This window comes from Haemorhous mexicanus, chromosome Z, assembly GCF_027477595.1.
Source record: "Haemorhous mexicanus isolate bHaeMex1 chromosome Z, bHaeMex1.pri, whole genome shotgun sequence".
Lineage (NCBI taxonomy): Eukaryota > Metazoa > Chordata > Aves > Passeriformes > Fringillidae > Haemorhous > Haemorhous mexicanus.
Genome location: NC_082381.1, coordinates 1,481,921 through 1,500,094, shown reverse-complemented (window position 1 = coordinate 1,500,094; position 18,174 = coordinate 1,481,921). Strand labels below are relative to the sequence as shown.

General features: G+C 39.1%; 1 protein-coding gene across 1 annotated transcript in view; it reads right to left on the bottom strand.

The window, feature by feature from the left end:
• Positions 1–12,993: 12,993 nt before the first annotated feature.
• Positions 12,994–18,174, bottom strand: part of TRPM6 (transient receptor potential cation channel subfamily M member 6) — an 84,690-nt gene continuing 79,509 nt past the window's right edge. The window contains exons 37-39 of the mRNA XM_059874199.1: positions 17,217–17,268; positions 14,518–14,624; positions 12,994–13,616 (exon numbers count right to left, since the gene is read on the bottom strand). Of these exons, the coding sequence (XP_059730182.1) occupies positions 13,495–13,616; positions 14,518–14,624; positions 17,217–17,268 (281 nt within the window). The 3' untranslated portion in view covers positions 12,994–13,494. The remainder of the gene's footprint in view (positions 13,617–14,517; positions 14,625–17,216; positions 17,269–18,174) is intronic.

Here is an 18,174-nt window from a genome sequence, read left to right as displayed (position 1 = left end):
ATGCTGGGATTTTCTAGGAAAGACCAGAGTTTTTGGGTTGCACTCTGTCAAGAGGGGCCCCTCCCAGAGCCTATAATATCCTTGCAGATGCCCCAATGAGCCAATGAGCAGTAGTTCTGCTGAAAAGAACCATAAGAACTGGTTCCTGTGGATCCAAACCATGACCTCTTCAGACCACAACATCTGTGGAGGAAGCTGATGCCTCTGTTAAAAGCCTTCAATCTGAGAATGGCCAAGTCATAATAAATACTCTCAAACTGCTATTCTGCTTCCTGTTCATCATATTTCCTGGATTCTTTCCAAGTCAGAGTCAGAAGCAGGTAACATGAGAGGGCACTGGAAAACAACCAGGCAATAAGGTGGGCAACATAGTATCTGGAACACTGAGGACTCTAATTTGTCCTCCAAGTTGTGGTACAGACAATTTCACTGATCAACTCTGAATTTCTTTGCCTTTCACTGCTAGGAAAAGAAAACTCTCCTCCCACTGCACCTTCATTAGAGGGGAACAATTGCCCCCAAATTTAATGCAGTCCATATTCAAGTCTGCCTGGAGAAAGGAGGGAGTAGGGGATTTAGGCTGATGTCACTGTGGGAGAGGGGGTGTGAAATCCTAGCCTTTTTTAAGCATAAGCTTTACAATTAATAAAGAAATATCTCTGGAGGACTACCACCTTCAAAAGCCTTGCAAGAAAATAGGTTGCATTCATAGTGGCATTAATCATGCTCAATCTATTTCCCCTCTCACTGCAAATCAGTGCAGTTTTCAGCTAACAAGAATGGGTGCCCTACTTGAGCAGACAAACCCAGGTAGGAGAGGCACTTAGCATGGCATTACCATCATTACTTCCCAAGGTTAAAAGCAATGAAACTCCAGGAGCAGCAAAGTCAAATCAGTTCAATTGTATGATTGTTCATACCCATGAGGTGGTGAGGCTGGCAGGGGATCCAGCATAAAACTTAAGACTTTCCAGAGGAGTTCCTTTAAGGTAATTCATTGCCCTTTACAGCAGCTTAAATCAGAAGGACTAGAATGGTCACAGTAAATGTGGCTCCTGACATTTCTAAAGAGCAATATTAGTGATAGCCAGCTGCTAGGCCAGATGTCAAAGATGCATTAAGGGCACTTGATTTTAATCCAACTCATTCCCAAGAAACAGAATGGATTTGGCTTTGAGCAATGCAATAAAAGATAGATTGTGATTAATGAAGCAGTACAACTTAACCACATAAGTTGACTCCCACTTCCTTCTCTCTAGTATTTTCACTGTCCAAAAGCAATTCTTTTGCTTACCAGTCTTACAAGGGACATGTAAATTGTTAATTATCAATCTGTGAGCCATTAATGAAGTTGCTTTTGCTTTCTCAGCTTGAAAACCAAGGGGGAAGGATAATAGGTTTGGTAAACAGGGCAGTTCAGATAATGGAGAAATTCAAGGAAAAGCTATCATAGAGACAGCATGGAAGCTCAGGGCCATAATACTTTTACTAACCTGACTTCAGCATATAGGTGGAGACTGGAATTCAGGACTGAGATAAACAAAAAAGAGATGGGATGTTTCATGGGATGTTCCAATTCAGCATGGCCTAGAACAGCAAGAGATGGAAGTATATTTTTCCTTTTGCCTAATCATTTGAACAGAGGGCACAGTGCTGGAAATAACTAACTAGTGTCTGTATTTTTGGATTTTACACTAGGTAATGAAGTAGAGAGCATGGAACTGAAAATTCCATGCTAGAAAAATGGATGGAATCCAGTATCTAATACAGGGTGCATCTTTAAAACAAGAAGTCATCATCTAGAGTTCTTTCCTCATTACAGAGATTCGTAGAGCATCGTGCATAGGAGCCATTTTTGCATAAGCTTGAGCTTGGAAAATTGACGAGACTAACAATATTTAGAAGAGGCTTCATGCAATTCCATAAGCCATTTTGCAATCTGTAGGGAAGCTCTGATCTTCCAAGGAGTGGGAAGAGGTGTAATAATTCCAAACATCAAGAATTACTGAGAAGCGGTTGCTAAGCTGTGGCAGTCAGAGGCCCTGGAGGGTACTGCCAAAATCAAGAAGGCTGTCAAAATCTCAGTTCTTATGCGGCCTCAGGCTAGATTCAAACTGCAGGGATGTCCTCACAGGGCATCTAAACTTCCCTTAACTATTGTGTCTGAATCCTCAGCTTCAGACGTGCTCTAGTAACAGATGTAGTTCTGAAAATAGAAAAGAAAATTGACTTTTCACACCTACCAGCTGCTCTTTAGAGGGCATTTGTTTTGTGTATTATACATCACATTGCAGAGCTCACAAGCAAAGCAATAAACTTCAGCTACTCCAAAAAAAAATCACACCTCTTTAGCCCTATTTGGCTGCTGCAGTAATCTAAATGAAAATATGAATACTTGATTCCTTAAGCCATTACAGAAATTTTGTCACCACTTCATAAAACTTACTTTATCATGTCCCTATATGAAACAGCAGACTAACAGGATAGGAAGGGTTTGGATTCAGGTGGAGTTAGTGGTGCTTCCTAATATTGCAGGGAAAATAAAAGATCTTCACCTTGATCCTCCCCACAGACTCCATTTTTTTAATATTTCCTCTTTTTCTTTGGTCTTTTCCACAACTGGATAGTAAACATCTAAACATCTATAAGGACTTTTGGGGTTGTCCTGGCTTTGAGGCTTGGGTACAGGTGCTATTGTGGGGGGTTTTGTTTGGTTTTTCTCTCTTTTTTTATTAACATATACCCTTGTTAAAAGTAGCTGATTTTACAATATCCTAATTGGAAAACTGGCACCAGCTCAGTCTATCATCTCTTCTTCTTCTTCTTCATGGACCCTGCAGGATGCAATTGGATGTCTCTTCTGTAGCCTTGATCTACATTTTCTGAGGAGAAGAGAGTCAGGAGAGTCCATGTAGACTCGTATTTCCCTTTCCACAGTTTCTCTTTACACAAGTCCTTGGGCCACAGACTTTCTTGCTCTGCATGGAAAGGTAGGTGGATTAATCTGTGAAGAACGGCTTTGTACTCAAATATTGCAAAACAGAGGTGCCAAATTTGCAGTTGATAATCTAATTTTCAAATCTAATCTAACAGGCATATAAGTCTCCAGAAACAATTGTGACAGGGTGTATTTACTGGTTTTTGTTTCTTTTTTATTTTCTTTTTTCTGTGCCATTGAGTCTGCTTATTCATAAGAAAACAAAAAAGAATCTAAACTCATGTTATTGGAGTAACTGATTGTGTAACTAGTGCAGGGTGGATGTGGTGGCAAGAAGCCATAGGATATGAGATTTGCAAAAAAAAAGCAACCCAGTTTTCTCATAGTTCATGTCCAACCTCACTTATTTGGAAATATATATTTGCAACCGCTGTGCAAGCTGTGTGCCTGATCCTGAAAAGAGCAGTACAAAAAGGCTTAGCAGAACAGAGATACCAGCAGAAGACAATCTAATCACTTTGTCCTACCATAAATGTCTGAATGTAGCAGTTGCCTCCCTCAGCATTGAAATGCAACCTGTGATGAAGAGCACATCAGACTTTTAGTATTTTTCAGCAGCAAACAGAGGGCACTATTCGCTATTCCTGGTTTACATGCAGAAAGAGCCCAGTTTGATCCTTAAGTCTTATTTACAACAATTTTAGAGTAGGAAAGATGAGGAAAAAGAAAGAAGGAATGAGATGTGGCAAAAATGCATGTGGGAGGTTTATGAAATTATTGAAGTATGGGAACTCTACTATTCACTGCTGGAGTGCTTGTTTAGTTAATAAAGTAAGTTCTCTGGAGATTGAAGGTTACTCTCATGCTCTGAAAGCAACTGTGTGCTGCTCCTTTATGATTTAAGGGATTTTTAGTGATTTAAAACCCGTCTGACAGATTAAACCCCACTCAAGCTGTTCCCTTTCCCCTTTCCCTTCTCATGAAGGAGGAACACTAGGAGAGATTATAAATTGGAACAACAGTTTACTGAAAATCACAATACCCACAGGAGCACTGATAGTAAAAAGAACCCAACAACAATTTACAAAAGAGAGATGGTGTTTTATCCTCAAAAGCATGTTCACCATCAAAATTTGCCCCCCCACCTCCCCATTAAAAAAACGAATGAAACAAACCAAAAACAACAACAACAAAACCCTCCAAACCAACAAATAACTAGGACAAAACGACTCCCTTGGGAGCTTAGATTATCTGTGCCATGCTTCCCACTGTTTTCTCCAGCCCACTGTTCTCAGTTGTGTTCAGAAGTGCCCACTCAGCTGCTTCTGCTCCAGCTGGGTTTTTGGGCTCCTCTGTGGCTCTCTTGGTGTGATGGCTCTGTCCCAGTGCTGAGGGCAGTCCGAGTTCTCCAAGCACGTCTCTGCAGTTTGGAGCAGCTGTGCCTGGGGCTCTCCAGGGCTGGCACAGGACACTCCTGGTGCAGCAGGGCTCTCTCCTGGTGCCCAGCAGGTTCTGACCCTGGTCCCACACTCTCCTGAGTGAGCCAGGAAAAAAAGCAAACTTTCAGTTTCTGGCCCTTTGTCTTGCCAAAATCACACCACCAGCAATGATGTGGGTGGTATTGAACAGACAGTGCTAGAAGATTCTGCCCCTTTTTTGTGTAGCCAGGACAGGGTTTGACAAAAGAAGGTCATGTAAGCAGACCTACTGGGGGTAAGGGTTCTGTTTGAGATACACCATTCCATAAGGGACAGAGAGAATGTCTGATATTTGCCCAAGTAAAGCATTCATTCATGTGTTGTTTAGTATCTTGGTGACACTTGGAACATTGAATAAAGGTATTTTCTTTTTTATAGTAGATGATTCTCTGTTTTATGGGAGTCAATGGCTCATTCTGCTGCTGCCACTCTCACTGAGAGAGAGTTTAGGTTTAGTTGGGTCAAGAAAGTGGTAACAATCGTGTTGTAAGGGGAGTTATAGAACTTTTAGCAGGTATTGATGGGAAGATAACAGTCCCAGTGAAACAGCTGAAAGACATTTCAAGGGAGAGCTCAGGAGAGACAAAGGAAATCATGCCTGTTCCTGTAGAGACCCGGACACCAAGAATACCAAATTTATAAACTACAAAGACATGTTACAGAAACCAGAGATGAAGAAGAAGCCAACAACTACTGAGACTGTCACCACCCAAAAAAAGATAATAAGACTGAAGAGGTGGACTAATGGTCATGAAAAGTGAGAAATCAATAAGCAATAGAAGACAGAATACTAATTAAGGAAGAGAACTACATAACCTGTAAGCTAATGAACACCAATTCCTTTGTTTGCTAAAAAGTACAAACTGTGAAATGTTTTGATGACTGATGCATGTGTTTTGTAGAGCCATTCCTATGTGCACCAGCTTTGAATAATGTCTACTTTCTAATCTAACACAATGGTCAGGGAGTTTATTTTGCCAGTTTTGATGACAAGATTCATAATGCCATGGTCTAAACCAGCAGCTGAGCCCCGCAGAATCATTCACTCATTCCCCCACCAGTGGAACAAGGGAGAGAATCAGAAGAGTAAGTTAGAAAACTTGTGGATTGAAATAGAGACAGCTTAATAGGGAAAGCATAAGTCACACATTTAAGCAAAGCAAAGGAAGGAATTCATTTGCTACTTCCCATGGGCAGACAGGTCACATTCAGGTATGCAGGGCTCCATCACAGGTAACAGTGACTTGGGAAGACAAGTGTCACAGCTCCAAACATTCCTGCCTTCTTTCTTTTTCCCCCTCCACTTTACAAACCAAGTCTAATGTCATATGGGATGGAACATCCCTATGGTCAATGGGGATCGCCTGTCCCAGCTGTGTCTCATCCCAAATTCTCGTGCGCCTCACTAGCCAGGATGACATCACAAGAAGCAGAGAAGACTCTGCATAAGCTCTGCTTAGCAAGGACAAAAACATCTCCATATTATCAACACCATGTTCAGCACATATCCAAAACAAAACAAAACCCCATATGAGCCGCCATGAAGAAAACTGAACTAAATAGGGCCAAAATCAGCACATATGCCCCAGCATATATCTTTCTACTTTCTTCCTAAATCCAATAGAGGAAAGAACACTACACCAATTTACCAGTCAGAGGTTCTCTTAGTTTAAGTGCTGTCCATGTTTAGTTGGCCCAAAGTAAATTGTTCTCAATTTGACCCACCATAGACCTTTGCAGAAAACCACTCTCCTTTTTTGTCACTCTGGGGTTTGTTTAAATTCTGCTGAAGTCCCAGGTTACCTCAGGTCCACAGGTCCCAGGCCCAGCCACATGGCCTCAGCTGACATCCCTGGGGAAGTACATAAATTGGGATCTGGAGCTGTTAGGAAATGTGTGAAAAACAAAGTGAAATTAGAGATATACAACTGCAATGACTGGGCAAGAGTGTGCTCTTACCCAGTTAATGAAGCATAGCAAATCGGTGTAAGCAGATGATGCAACAGCTATTTGACAGACACAGGATGGAAAAGGATGAGCAGGAGCAATGCTAAGTGAGACAAAAACAAAGTCCTGTGCATAGGGTGGATGGACTTAACTCCATGGAGGTGTACAGGCTGGAGGCCAGCTGGATTAGAAGGAGCTTTGCAGGAAATTACCAAATGTTTTAAGTGAAAAGAAGGATCTGTGATTCTACTTTTTAGTCAAAAAGCCAAGCATAGTCCTGGGTGTCATTTACTCTACAGGGACCATCTGAGGTCATTGAGAAATATAATTAGTAGCTCAAAAGTCATTGAAGGTCAGCTCATTCCCAGTGCCTGACCAGGGGTCATCTCAGGTTAAACTCAGAGACAAGAAGTCACGTAAGGTCAATCACAGTCCCTATTGTTTGCCTAGCATCTAAAGTCTGGTCAATCCAGTGAATTTCACTGAGTTAGTCTGAGGTCCACCAGATTATCAATTCAACTTGAAAACATCCCACGTATTTTCTCCAGGGTCATCTGGTGGTAATTTGTTACACAAACAGTGGACAAGGTGTGGAGCTTTCCTGTTCTGAGGAGGCTGTAATCTGATATTAAGACCCCCTCCAATGGGACACCTGATAAAACCCCGGTGGGTCTGTTTTTCTCCCGTTGCCCTTGGCTCCCGGGCCTCTGCCTCCTCCCCGGCATGGGGTGGGGGGAATAAAATGGTCCCCAGTGCTAAACAACCAAGAGATTTCTCTGGTCTGATTCTCCTGCCACCGACTGTGGCCCCCTGGACACGATCTCATCATTGTAGCCGCACGCTGCTACAACAAGGGAACCCTTTGAAATTAGCAAAGTCCTTGCATGGTGCACAGGAGTCAACTGAAGTGAACCTGAGATCCACTCAGATCACCAGAGGTAATTTCAGGCTTTTGCAGCTTGAGGCAATTGATATCAACATGAGAACCACCTACTTATTTGGAGGTGCTACCATCTGATTAGTGAGAGATTACTTTGATCAAATTAAGGTGCAAACTAGACCAAATGCTGTTTTAACAACACCTGCCTTATTTTGTAATACTAAGTGACAGGGGAAAGAGCAAAAGGGAGAGAGAGGGAAGGAGATAGTGCAAGCAGACTATGGTCACCACCTGTGGATCCAGCAGTGCCCCACTGGTCCATCTTCACCCTCAGCTTCTCAGTGGTGGAGCAGGGCACCTGGTTTGTTCTTCTGTTGGTATGTTCTGTGCAGGAAGGGATACTGTATATACATGATCAGCCAAGAGATACTGTATATACAAGATCAGTCAAATCTTTTCACTCTTTATACATTTTAGCAAAGGAATTAATCCTTATTGACTGCAAGCTACACAGTTCTCATATTAAATAGCACTCTATCTTTTAGTAATTAAATTATTCCCTTGCTTCTTATACTAATTAGTCCAAATGCTCAGTCTTTCTCTTCTTCCTTCTCTTCTTTTGAGTCAGTGGGCTTCTTGGTTTGGTGTCCTGTGAGCTGGTGGTTGCAGATCCACCCACAGGAATTACCTTTCACCCAGTTGGAGCTGATTCAGCACAGTAGCTGAGTTGGCTTTGTTAGTTTCTTCTTATCTTGGTAGTTTGTTATCTTGGTATTATCTTGTGACCTGTTAATTCTGTATTTTTTTGTATCCACTGTCAGCAATACATCCTTCTTCTCAAGCTTTGTTGACCTCTCCCTAGGACCTAACACCCAGACCACAGTACCACCTTTACACTGTCCAAGTTCCAAGATTCACAGAAGCAGATTTGGGGAGCTTTGTGGATGGCTGCAGATGGCATTTGTCTTGTAACCTGTCCTAAACATGATCTATCTTTGATCAGTGACATGATCAGCTCTGAACAGTTGTTTTTTCACACAGTCTATCACTCTGAGGAACATTTGTCTGTATCATTAACCAGGATGTGCTACTGCCAGCACGTCTTAGAAGTAGCATCTTTCTGTCACAAATTATTTCTTTTTGTGGCCTTAACAGTGTTTGAGAGAGGAAACTGTGCTGTTTAATTTCCAAGAGGAGGTTGCTTAGGCAAATTATTAGCCCAATTTCCACCTAAGAGGTCATTGGAAATCAACTTGTAGCACAGTCAGAGATTCTAAATATCATTTGAGATAAGCATGAGATCCAAGTAACTGCTTGGGGTCAGTAGAGATTAAATGGGAATCGATTACCTGGCCTACTTCTCAGGAAGGTCATCTGAGATCAACTTGTGGGCTAAATAACTTCTGTAGGGTCAAGTAAGGTGAATCTGAGGGATCAGTTCACCTGCCAAGTAGGGGCTTATCTGGCACCATCATGAGACCCAGGAACATGCAAGATGCTGTTTGAGGTTACCTAGGCTCTTGTTTGGAGCCTAGGATCATCTGAGGTTAACCTGGCATACAGACATCTTGACAGACTTGACATACTTCTGACTTTCACAGAGGTCCTTTAAAGTCACCATTCTTCTTCTTTGGATGTGGGGCAAACATTTAAAGTCTCTTTGGTATCCAATTAAGCAATCAGGATTCATTTGAGGTCACCAGAGGGCCTGTTAGGGTTCATGTGAGGTCAGTGCAGCCTTTACTCAGTGCCCGGAAGTCATTCAGGTAAACCTCAGCTCCAGTTAACTGCTTGGTTTGTCATTTGACATCAACCCAACCTACCCCTCATTCGGTGCCAATAAGTCAGTCACAGTCCTTGACTCCTGTGGGAGGTCATCTGAGTTCAACCGAAGACACAACTCTTTCTGCAGGGTCATCTAAAGTCAGCTCTCACAGTCATGGCACGGGTCAATTCAAGAAAACATGAGTTTAAGTAACTTCTGGGAGTCACTGTAAGGCCTAATTGTCTTAAGTTTTGAGCCCTAAGGCTCAAATGTTGACCTCATCTGAGGTCAAGATGCTAGCAAATTAGATAAAAGAGGTCACCTCGGGACAATATGATAGCTGGTGATCTGCTCGGGGCCATCTAAAGTCACTGCCTGGGGTCAGCTTTACACTCAGTAAATTTCTTGGGATCACATTGGTCCTTGTTTCCATTCAACAAATTGTTTGGAGTACTATTCAGAACAAATTCACCTGTCAGATGGGTCATCTGATATCAACCTTGACTCCAATTAGCTACACCAAGGAATCACTGAGGGTCAGCCTGGGCTCCTTCTATTTCATCTCCTCCTCCCTTCTGCCAGCCTTGCATAGGTTGGGCTACCTGCAAAGTGCTAAAACTAAATCATATTATTTTCAGTGGCAACCTGGGAAATGAAAGGTTTTAGCCATTTACCGAAATCTTTGACATGAAGAAGGCAGCCATACTTCCTCTTGGTGTCAAAGTTACTCCTTTCCTGCAGAACTTTTCTCTGATTTTTCTTCTTGAACCTTAAGAGCATTATTATGAATATTAACATCTAAATGTACCCAGGGTGTTTTAAAGCACTGCTTTGCTTTCTGTTCTGCAAACAGAACCAGTTCTGTGGAGGAAAATGGGCAGAGCACTATATCTGTTTACACACTCTTCAGGATCAAAGAGGAAGATAGTTTTTGCCTAGTTGTAGTTTGGAATTTTTTTTCCTCAGGAGTAGTTACCATGAACTGGGAGATCAAACTGTCTCCCAGGATAAGTTAAGAGATGACAAAGACAGTAAAAAAAGGCTGAAAAGTATAACAGATCTTGCAAATAATCCAGCAATAAGGGAAGCATTGACTACTCTGGTGTGACAACAGTTGATGAGAAGGCCCAGGTCAATCCAGACAGGTTTTTCTTTATCTCTGGGAACAATTTTTCAGCAAAAAGTAACTGACATCAGCATCCTAAGAAAGAAAATAGATATAAAATGTAGCAGATTTGATAACTGAGTGCTATTCATTTATGTCAGCTCCTTGTTTACACTTGTGGCCATAGAGGCTTTTCACATCAGAGAACTAAAATTACAGTCAAAAATAAGACTGTCATATTAAAGCAGTGATATCTGTATTTCTAAAACCTGCAGGACTGATTGTATTTACCAAGTTTTTTAAGAGTTGAGTACACATCTCAACTAAAAAAAAAAAATCTAGACTTTATTGAACAACTAATAAGTAAATTAAAATATCTTGTTTCTTCCTCTGTAAATTAAATTTTGGCTTATGAGACAGGTGTAGAAGTATTCTTGCTGTAAGTATATTGATTACAAGAAGAGAAACTAATACTACTTCAGAACTAAAACAAAAGAGGAGCTGGAAACCATGTGATAAATATAGAATAGATGTTTATTACTTTGAGATTAAAGACAAAAATAACTGCATTATTCTCTGTATGTTACTTTCACCTGTTTCCCTTAGTGCTCAGAAATGTTATTTCATTTTACACCTATCAAGAACAGAAACATTATGAAAGTGTTCTTTTATTCTTTAGAAATAATGTTAAATAGACTGACAAAACTACAACAAATACTGGTCCATTTCGATAAAATACATGTGTAATATCCCTTTTGATTTTATTGCACTCACAATAAATTAATAACCCCAAATACACCACAACTATGAATAAAAGATAAAAAAACCTTCCTGAGTATGAGGTTTTCAATTTCTGAATATTTTTCACATGTTCAAGCTACATCTCTAATGCAGCAGATGCCAAAAATCCATTTTGCTGTGGATAATCCCAACTGAATTCTTAAGTAAGCTTCTTTTAAGCTCATATTAAAAAGTGAGCTTATAAATACTCTGGTGGATTTTTTGTTTTGTTTTGTTCTTTCAAAACTTTACTGCCTGACTTATTTGTACAAAGTAAACAGGGTTTTTTTTTCCCCTGAACCCACCAGAATTATAAAAGAAATCCCTGTATGTGCTTTTCAGCATAAACAAATATTTATGCTAATAATCAGAAACTCCTGTGGTTTGGTTTGGCACACACAATTTCCTCTTCCACTATAGTTGTCAAGCAGTTGGAGAAAGAACCTGACTTCCACATCTTTCATTTCACATGAACCCAAATTTTAGTGTGAGTGGGGCTTACGGCTGTCCCCTTAAAAGGCTGTTGGGGTTTTTGTTCAGGTCTTCAGTAGGCATGTGTTTCAATCCAAGGTCAGTATTTAGAAATCAAATGACAATTTAAAGAATGTACAGAATTTGTAATAAGAAAGATCTCAAAAGAAATATTTTTTTGAATTATTTTCAAGATAATTTATTAGTGAACTATAAAAGGGAGGGGAGGAAGGTCTTCAATCATATGCTTAAATTTACTGTTTAGTGAAATGTGAATCAGCACTTCCAAAAAATGCAAAAAGATAGGTGAGGTATAATTTATCAGCCAGCAGAATTACTGGACTTCTTCAACTTAGCATTTCCATGCTTGGAAAAATTAGTGCAAGGATAAAAATATACAGTGGAACAATTTGAAATGTCTTTTTCTTGTTTCATCCACTTAATATTTCATGCTGAACAAAATTAAATAGCTACAAAATTAAATAAACTGCATTTTAACACAGATTAGTATCTTCCAAGGATCCCCAATTTCATACTGTAATGTAGTATTTACCTTGACAGATACTGACAAGAAGGAATAAGATTAATCTACACTGAGCTAGCTCTAAATCATAAGAATTCTCACAAATGTTGCTATGAATGCAGGAGCCACCCACCCTTGTAGGCAATAGGAGCATTGCCAAGAAAAGGTCATCTGAAGAATGATTTGTGCATTTCTTCAAAACTTGTAAGAAATGAAATGTGCTCAGGCCCAGCCTGGCCTAGAGTTTATTTTTTGCGTATAATATATATGTGTTCTAAATTTATGGCAGCATTTCAGGAAAACAACACTATTAGGGCAGGAGTTACATTGTCTTTGACTTTAAAGACATATCTATGTGACATTTAACTTAACTGAATTCAAAGGCAGACAAATAGTTAGAGATCCTTGAGAGAAAGATCTTTCTTTAAAATATATATGTATTCATGGAAGCAGACATCTCCCTAAAGTCAGATTTTAAAATGATAACCAGGAAGCAGAATTACACCTTACAGCATATGGACCAAAATTCACCCTCAGTTTGAGAGATGCAATCAAACTACCTCTCTCACAGACAAGCTAAGTTTTCTGATATATTGGCTTGCTCCAAAACGAAGAGCCAAAGGAAACTATATATTTTGCAAAATGAGAATTATAATCTGAACTTCAGCTGTAACCAGAGGAGATCAAAAGAAACCAATGTGCATTCTGCCTAGTATAATTGCACCACTGTTGGACAACAGTCCTGCATTCCACCTGACACTGACAACAAGTTAAATACCAAATGGAACAGACTATTCTTTGTGACTTCTAAAATCTTTCTTCCAATTGCAACTTTAAAATATTCAGATGCTAAAATATTATGAAGACAGGCAAGTCCTAAAAGTCAGATTATATTTAGGATGTTTGCATTAAATACCATAGAATATTCAACTTCATCAAAATGAGAAAATCTATGCTTGTGGGTCCAATAATCTGCCACTTTATTGTGAAACTTTTTCTTGGTATGTGAAAAGATTTGAAGGCAAACTTCCTACAAAATTTTTCAGTCTGTCATGACTACTGTTTAACCCAAAACTTCATTACTTGGTTAATTTATTCTTGGTTTATCTCTGCATCAAAATCGATAATAAAGAGAAAATAGCATTTCTGCAATTTCCTGAAGAGCCTTTTATGCTCAATAAAAGTGAGCATGAGGCTGAGTGGGCTCTGACTGAAGATGAATTATTTGCACGTATATACATTCACTTATTTAGTAAAGAGCAGAAAGAGAAACAAAAATTATTTGGAAATAAACTTGTCACAGTCATCTTCCTAAGAAAACATAACTTGGAACCATGACCCACATTATCAAAAATGGCACTGATGGGAGAGTTCATTTAGGTAAGGGATGACCTGCTCCTGGTGATTTGTTAGTCTGTACAAGAAAGGCCAGCAAAAGAGCATGCAAGGGGAGTAAATAAAGCTAAGTTTTTTCTTTCCTTGTCTATAGGGTCTAGCTAGGGCAGACAGATTCTGCACTCAGTCACCTGTGTTTTGTGATTTTGGACAAACCCTCAGCAGTGATAAAGGACAGGTTTTGAAGTATGTTAACACATGAGCTCTCTGCTTCACAGCTGCGTGTCACACTCAGAAGGCTTATCTGCATCATCAGCTTCTTCAGTGCTTGTTTCCACTTCTATTCCAAAGGGTGGACCTGCAGTTTCCAATGTGCAGGCACTTCTTCTCAAATCTAGAACAGGAAAACAAATTCAATAATGCAGCCAAGTAAATATTTGAAAAGCACAAACATCTCAAGCAGTGTTCAGCTCAGTAACGCATGACAGTTTATTTGATGTTTCCAGGAGGAAGAAAACCTGGAGCAAGGCAAATAAGAACCAGGGTGTTGAGAGCCCTGGGGAACTCAGTGATGTGAGCCCATATGAATGAACCTTCCCTGACTGTATTAATTCAGCTGATTTTACCCTCTATTGTCTCCAGCTGCCACAGACAAAAATAATCAAACCAATATCACTGCAGTTTCTGTTTCAGAATCAAACAGCAATTATTACTCCATGGCAATGGAGTAGGCAATGAAGGGAAGGAGCTTCCTCTACAGAAAAAAATCAGTGGCTGAAAAGTCATACAGAAAGCAATCTATTTTGGCTTTCAGTCTTTAAAAGCTGCCACACATCACACAGAAGCACATTCTACCAAATGTAATGTGAACAGGCAATCCAGCTAAGTCTAAGTAGGGGCTGCAGTAGGGCCAGAAAACCTCCAGGTTTTCCCCAGCTAATGCACTGCAAATTTTCTATTGTTACTCTTTCTTATTCTAAAAATGATTGCAGATGCTAGCTGTAGTGATGACCTTGGAAAAATGGGTTCCCATTTAGCAAAGAAAGGGAAAAAATTCAATGGGAAGAAGCTTCCATGCTGAATGCCAACATCAGGTGGATGGGCTCCCACTCTTACATGGATGTTAGGCAAAAGAGCAGTATTCTCTTATCTGCACTTGCACAGGAAGACTATGCCTACAAGAGTCTTTCAGCTCAATAGAATTTCAGTTCTTGTCTTTATAGCACATTAGGCCTTTATTTTGTTGCACTTATAAAGTTATACATAGATTAAAAATTAATCTTTACTTTGCATACCGGGAAGTTTCAGCTTTCTGCAGCAAGAATTACAACGATGCTTTGTAATGAAGTTTCTTATTGCATCTTCTCCTAGGTTTGCTGGTCCAAATACCATCTTTCCAGACCTAAAAGAAATATTCTTAAAAAATCAGTGAATCTAAACTGAAGCAATTATAGGGGAGGGAGATGAAGCCATTTTAAATTTTTTTTTAATCAGTTAGCCCTTTTTAATCAAGACAATCAAAGATTAATACACAAGTTTCTTAGATATGAGAGAAGAAAACTGTCAGTTCCAGTAAAATATTAGCCTACATATACGCCATACTATTGTTTTTTTCTCTAAAGGCAGACATGACAGACCCATCAGTCCCTACTAAAAAGCTCAAAGGCAATCTGGGCACAGTGACATTTTGAGGACATTAGCCATAATAGATGTGATTCTGCTGCAGACACCACTCGTTCCCAAGCAAGTAGTCTGGTTCCAGTTTTGATGCTGGGCATGTGAGAACAAAACAGACCTAACAAGGACTTATTTTCTCTTCAATTAAAACCAGAAATGCAAAGTCTAGCCGAACCCTAGCCACAAAAACATGCAGTATAGAAAAATGAAAAAAAAAAAAAAAAAAAACTCAAAACCCACAGTATGCTACTGACAAACAAGGTTTTAAAATTTATTGTCTTTATCCTGTGCTGATTGCCACGTGTCAGTTCTCTGAACAATTCATCAATGCTACTAGGGGATCCATTTGTGGAATTATATTGCATATTCTGAAAGAAACTGTCATAATTACAAACAGAAACCACCTATATCCACACATGTCTTAGAAGTACCCCACAGTTACCACAGATTCTTAAGGTAGTCTGAAAGCTATACTGTATTTTAGCATAACTGCACCTTTACTCTCAAGAGTTTGACAGTCTAGACACTATGTAACACAGCACACAAGGAACATTTCCAAAGAAACTTAACAAATGCTAGTATTTTGTTTTAATGATATGCAAACAGCACTTTCAAATCTGACATTAATTACAGCTCTGAGAAGCTACAGAAAAATATTTTAATTCTATCAAATCTATCTGTAATTCACACTAACAAAACTATATTCACTCTAAGGAAAACAGTGTTCAAACATGAAACTTTTCCCTTTCACAGGAGACAACAGCAATGATTATCTGAAACTACTATGCCAAACTTTGCATCTCTCTGATTTCTTGCAGACCCTGGAGAATGTGTGTCTCCTGGATGCAGTGAAGCATTAATCTTATAATGCAAAATAATACATCAAACAAGGGCAAAAGTGAATTATCAGTCAAGGGCCATATTTAAATAACATGATGCAGCATAGCCATTTCTATCCTTTTCTGGAATCTGATGAAATGCCATAGAAATAGAATGTACCTAAGTATTTGCTTGAGCAGATATAGGGAATCAGGAAGACTTTGTTAATTTCAAGGCCACACAAGGACTCTGATACTTCCTCTAGTCTAACCATTACTCCAATCAAGGTGAAGCAAGTAAGACAGAATATCTTCTCACACTGTTTTGAGATAAAAAGATATACTCTCTGTAATATATATGAAGTAACCTTTCCTGTCTACTCAGTAATGGCTCTTGAGGAGTACTGCATTTAAATTTGGAAAACTATTTCAAGGAATCTGGGGATAAATTGGAAATGATCATCAGCCAACAAACCACAACATGTAAAGATTATGGGGTAGTTTAACATGGAAAAAAAAAAATTGAAGGAGAAGACTGCTGATTTTTTTTTCTCTGTGTTGTCAGTAGGTAGCACCAGAAAGAAACATTTCAATAAAAAAAAACAAAACAAACAAAACCAAACTAATAAAAAACAAACAAACAAAAAAACCAGGAACAACATTTCAGGCAGTGATAATATCAAACAATTGGAAACAGACGCTCTGTGAATGTATCAGTTCTTTTCAGTCTGAAACTCAGAACAATCTTTTCCTCATCTCTGAATGTGAGGTAATAGTCCTAAAAATTTTACCCTCATTAACTTTGTTTTGGCCTTGCAAAGTAGTACATTTTACAAAAAGCACCCAGAGTATTTCTTTTGAGGCAATTATTCTCAATGTTTGGGCAGGGCAGAAGTCTGCAAGGACTGTGTTAAACCCTGCTCCTGTGCCTCAATTACATCTGTATTAAAGGAAACCTTCCATAACTCTAGTTCTGAACTTTGATTCACAAAGGCAGACTGCTATTTCTGTGTGTCTAGTCTATTCAATTTTTGTAAGTTTCCACTCATGATTTACCATCTTCTTATCATGTTTCTGAAATCATGCTGCATGTTTAAGTGCAGAACTAAAACCTACTGGAGAGGGCCAGGAGCACTTTCTTCATCCTCTTAAGCCATTGTGGCCCCATATATTCCTAGAAAAAGTCAGGGGAAACTGGACTGCCACGCTCATATCCTTTGTACAACTCTGTGAAGAGATTACTCCCAGCACAGCAGCACAGATCCTCCCACCTTTCATACTCCTCTTACCACATGGTGAGAGGTGGGACACTCAGAGTCCTTCAAAGCGTGGGAGAAGATGCAGTCCCTCCATTGGCACCATACTATCATTTAACTCAAACACCATGTAAAAAAGAAATGAAACCGCCACCCACACAAAATATATAAAACCATCCTAAATATGCAGACTACTGGCAGAATGCCTGAAATGAATGATAATTTCAACAGAAAGAAACCTACTTTTTATCTTCAGGTTTAATCACAGATGGATCTGTAAGGTTTTCCCCAACACCTACAACAAATAAACATTGTGTGTGTTACAAAGGAAGGTAGTCATGACTTCATAATCTGGCACCTAACAAAAGATGTAATTAACCATTTTCTTTGTTCATCATAAAGTGTCATAGTTAAAGTGGTCATGAGCTAGAATGAAAATGCTATGAGTATAAAAATTTGTAAAGTACTGGCAATACAGTTATAGTTCTTACTACAGTTCTGTCTTCAGCTGCTTTGAGGTTAATTTATATGTAGATGGAAAGTGCATGAAAATACAATAAATATTATATTGAAGCTCAACTAACTGAAATGTGACCAACTAAAACATTGTTATTTTACTTGGAGTAAAGGTACAAATCAGATATGGGTCTTACCAATATCAATAGAGCTACTTTCAGATACATATTTTCTTCATGGTAACAAACACAAGAAGCCACAACTTCATGATGTGCAAATATTTGCATCTGTTATCCCTTTCTTCATTTGGATGGCCAAGGAAGCATGTTAAAGAAATAATTACATTATGACACCTGAATGCTGATACCTGTGTTGCAGTTTTCACCAAACTGATTAAGGTATGCTACCTTTACAAAGACCACCTTTTCTTGAATCTGACAAAATCGCTGTGCTTTTTCACTAATGAAAAATCTGTGATCATATGACCATATGATATGCAATCATTTTTATTTCAACATGGTACATTTATGTTTTGCAACAAAACCAAAAATTCTGTAGACAGAATAATGTGGCTGAAATACCCCCAGACTTCAATATAGGACATTTCAGTTGATGTAAATTAGGCAATATACATATATGTGGAGGTGGCCATAGTATTAAAGTAAATTTATTATAGTAAATTGTAGTGGTAGTAAATTGTTATCTAGATTCATCCTAGCAGAACTCCAGGGAGAGCAGCCCTTCC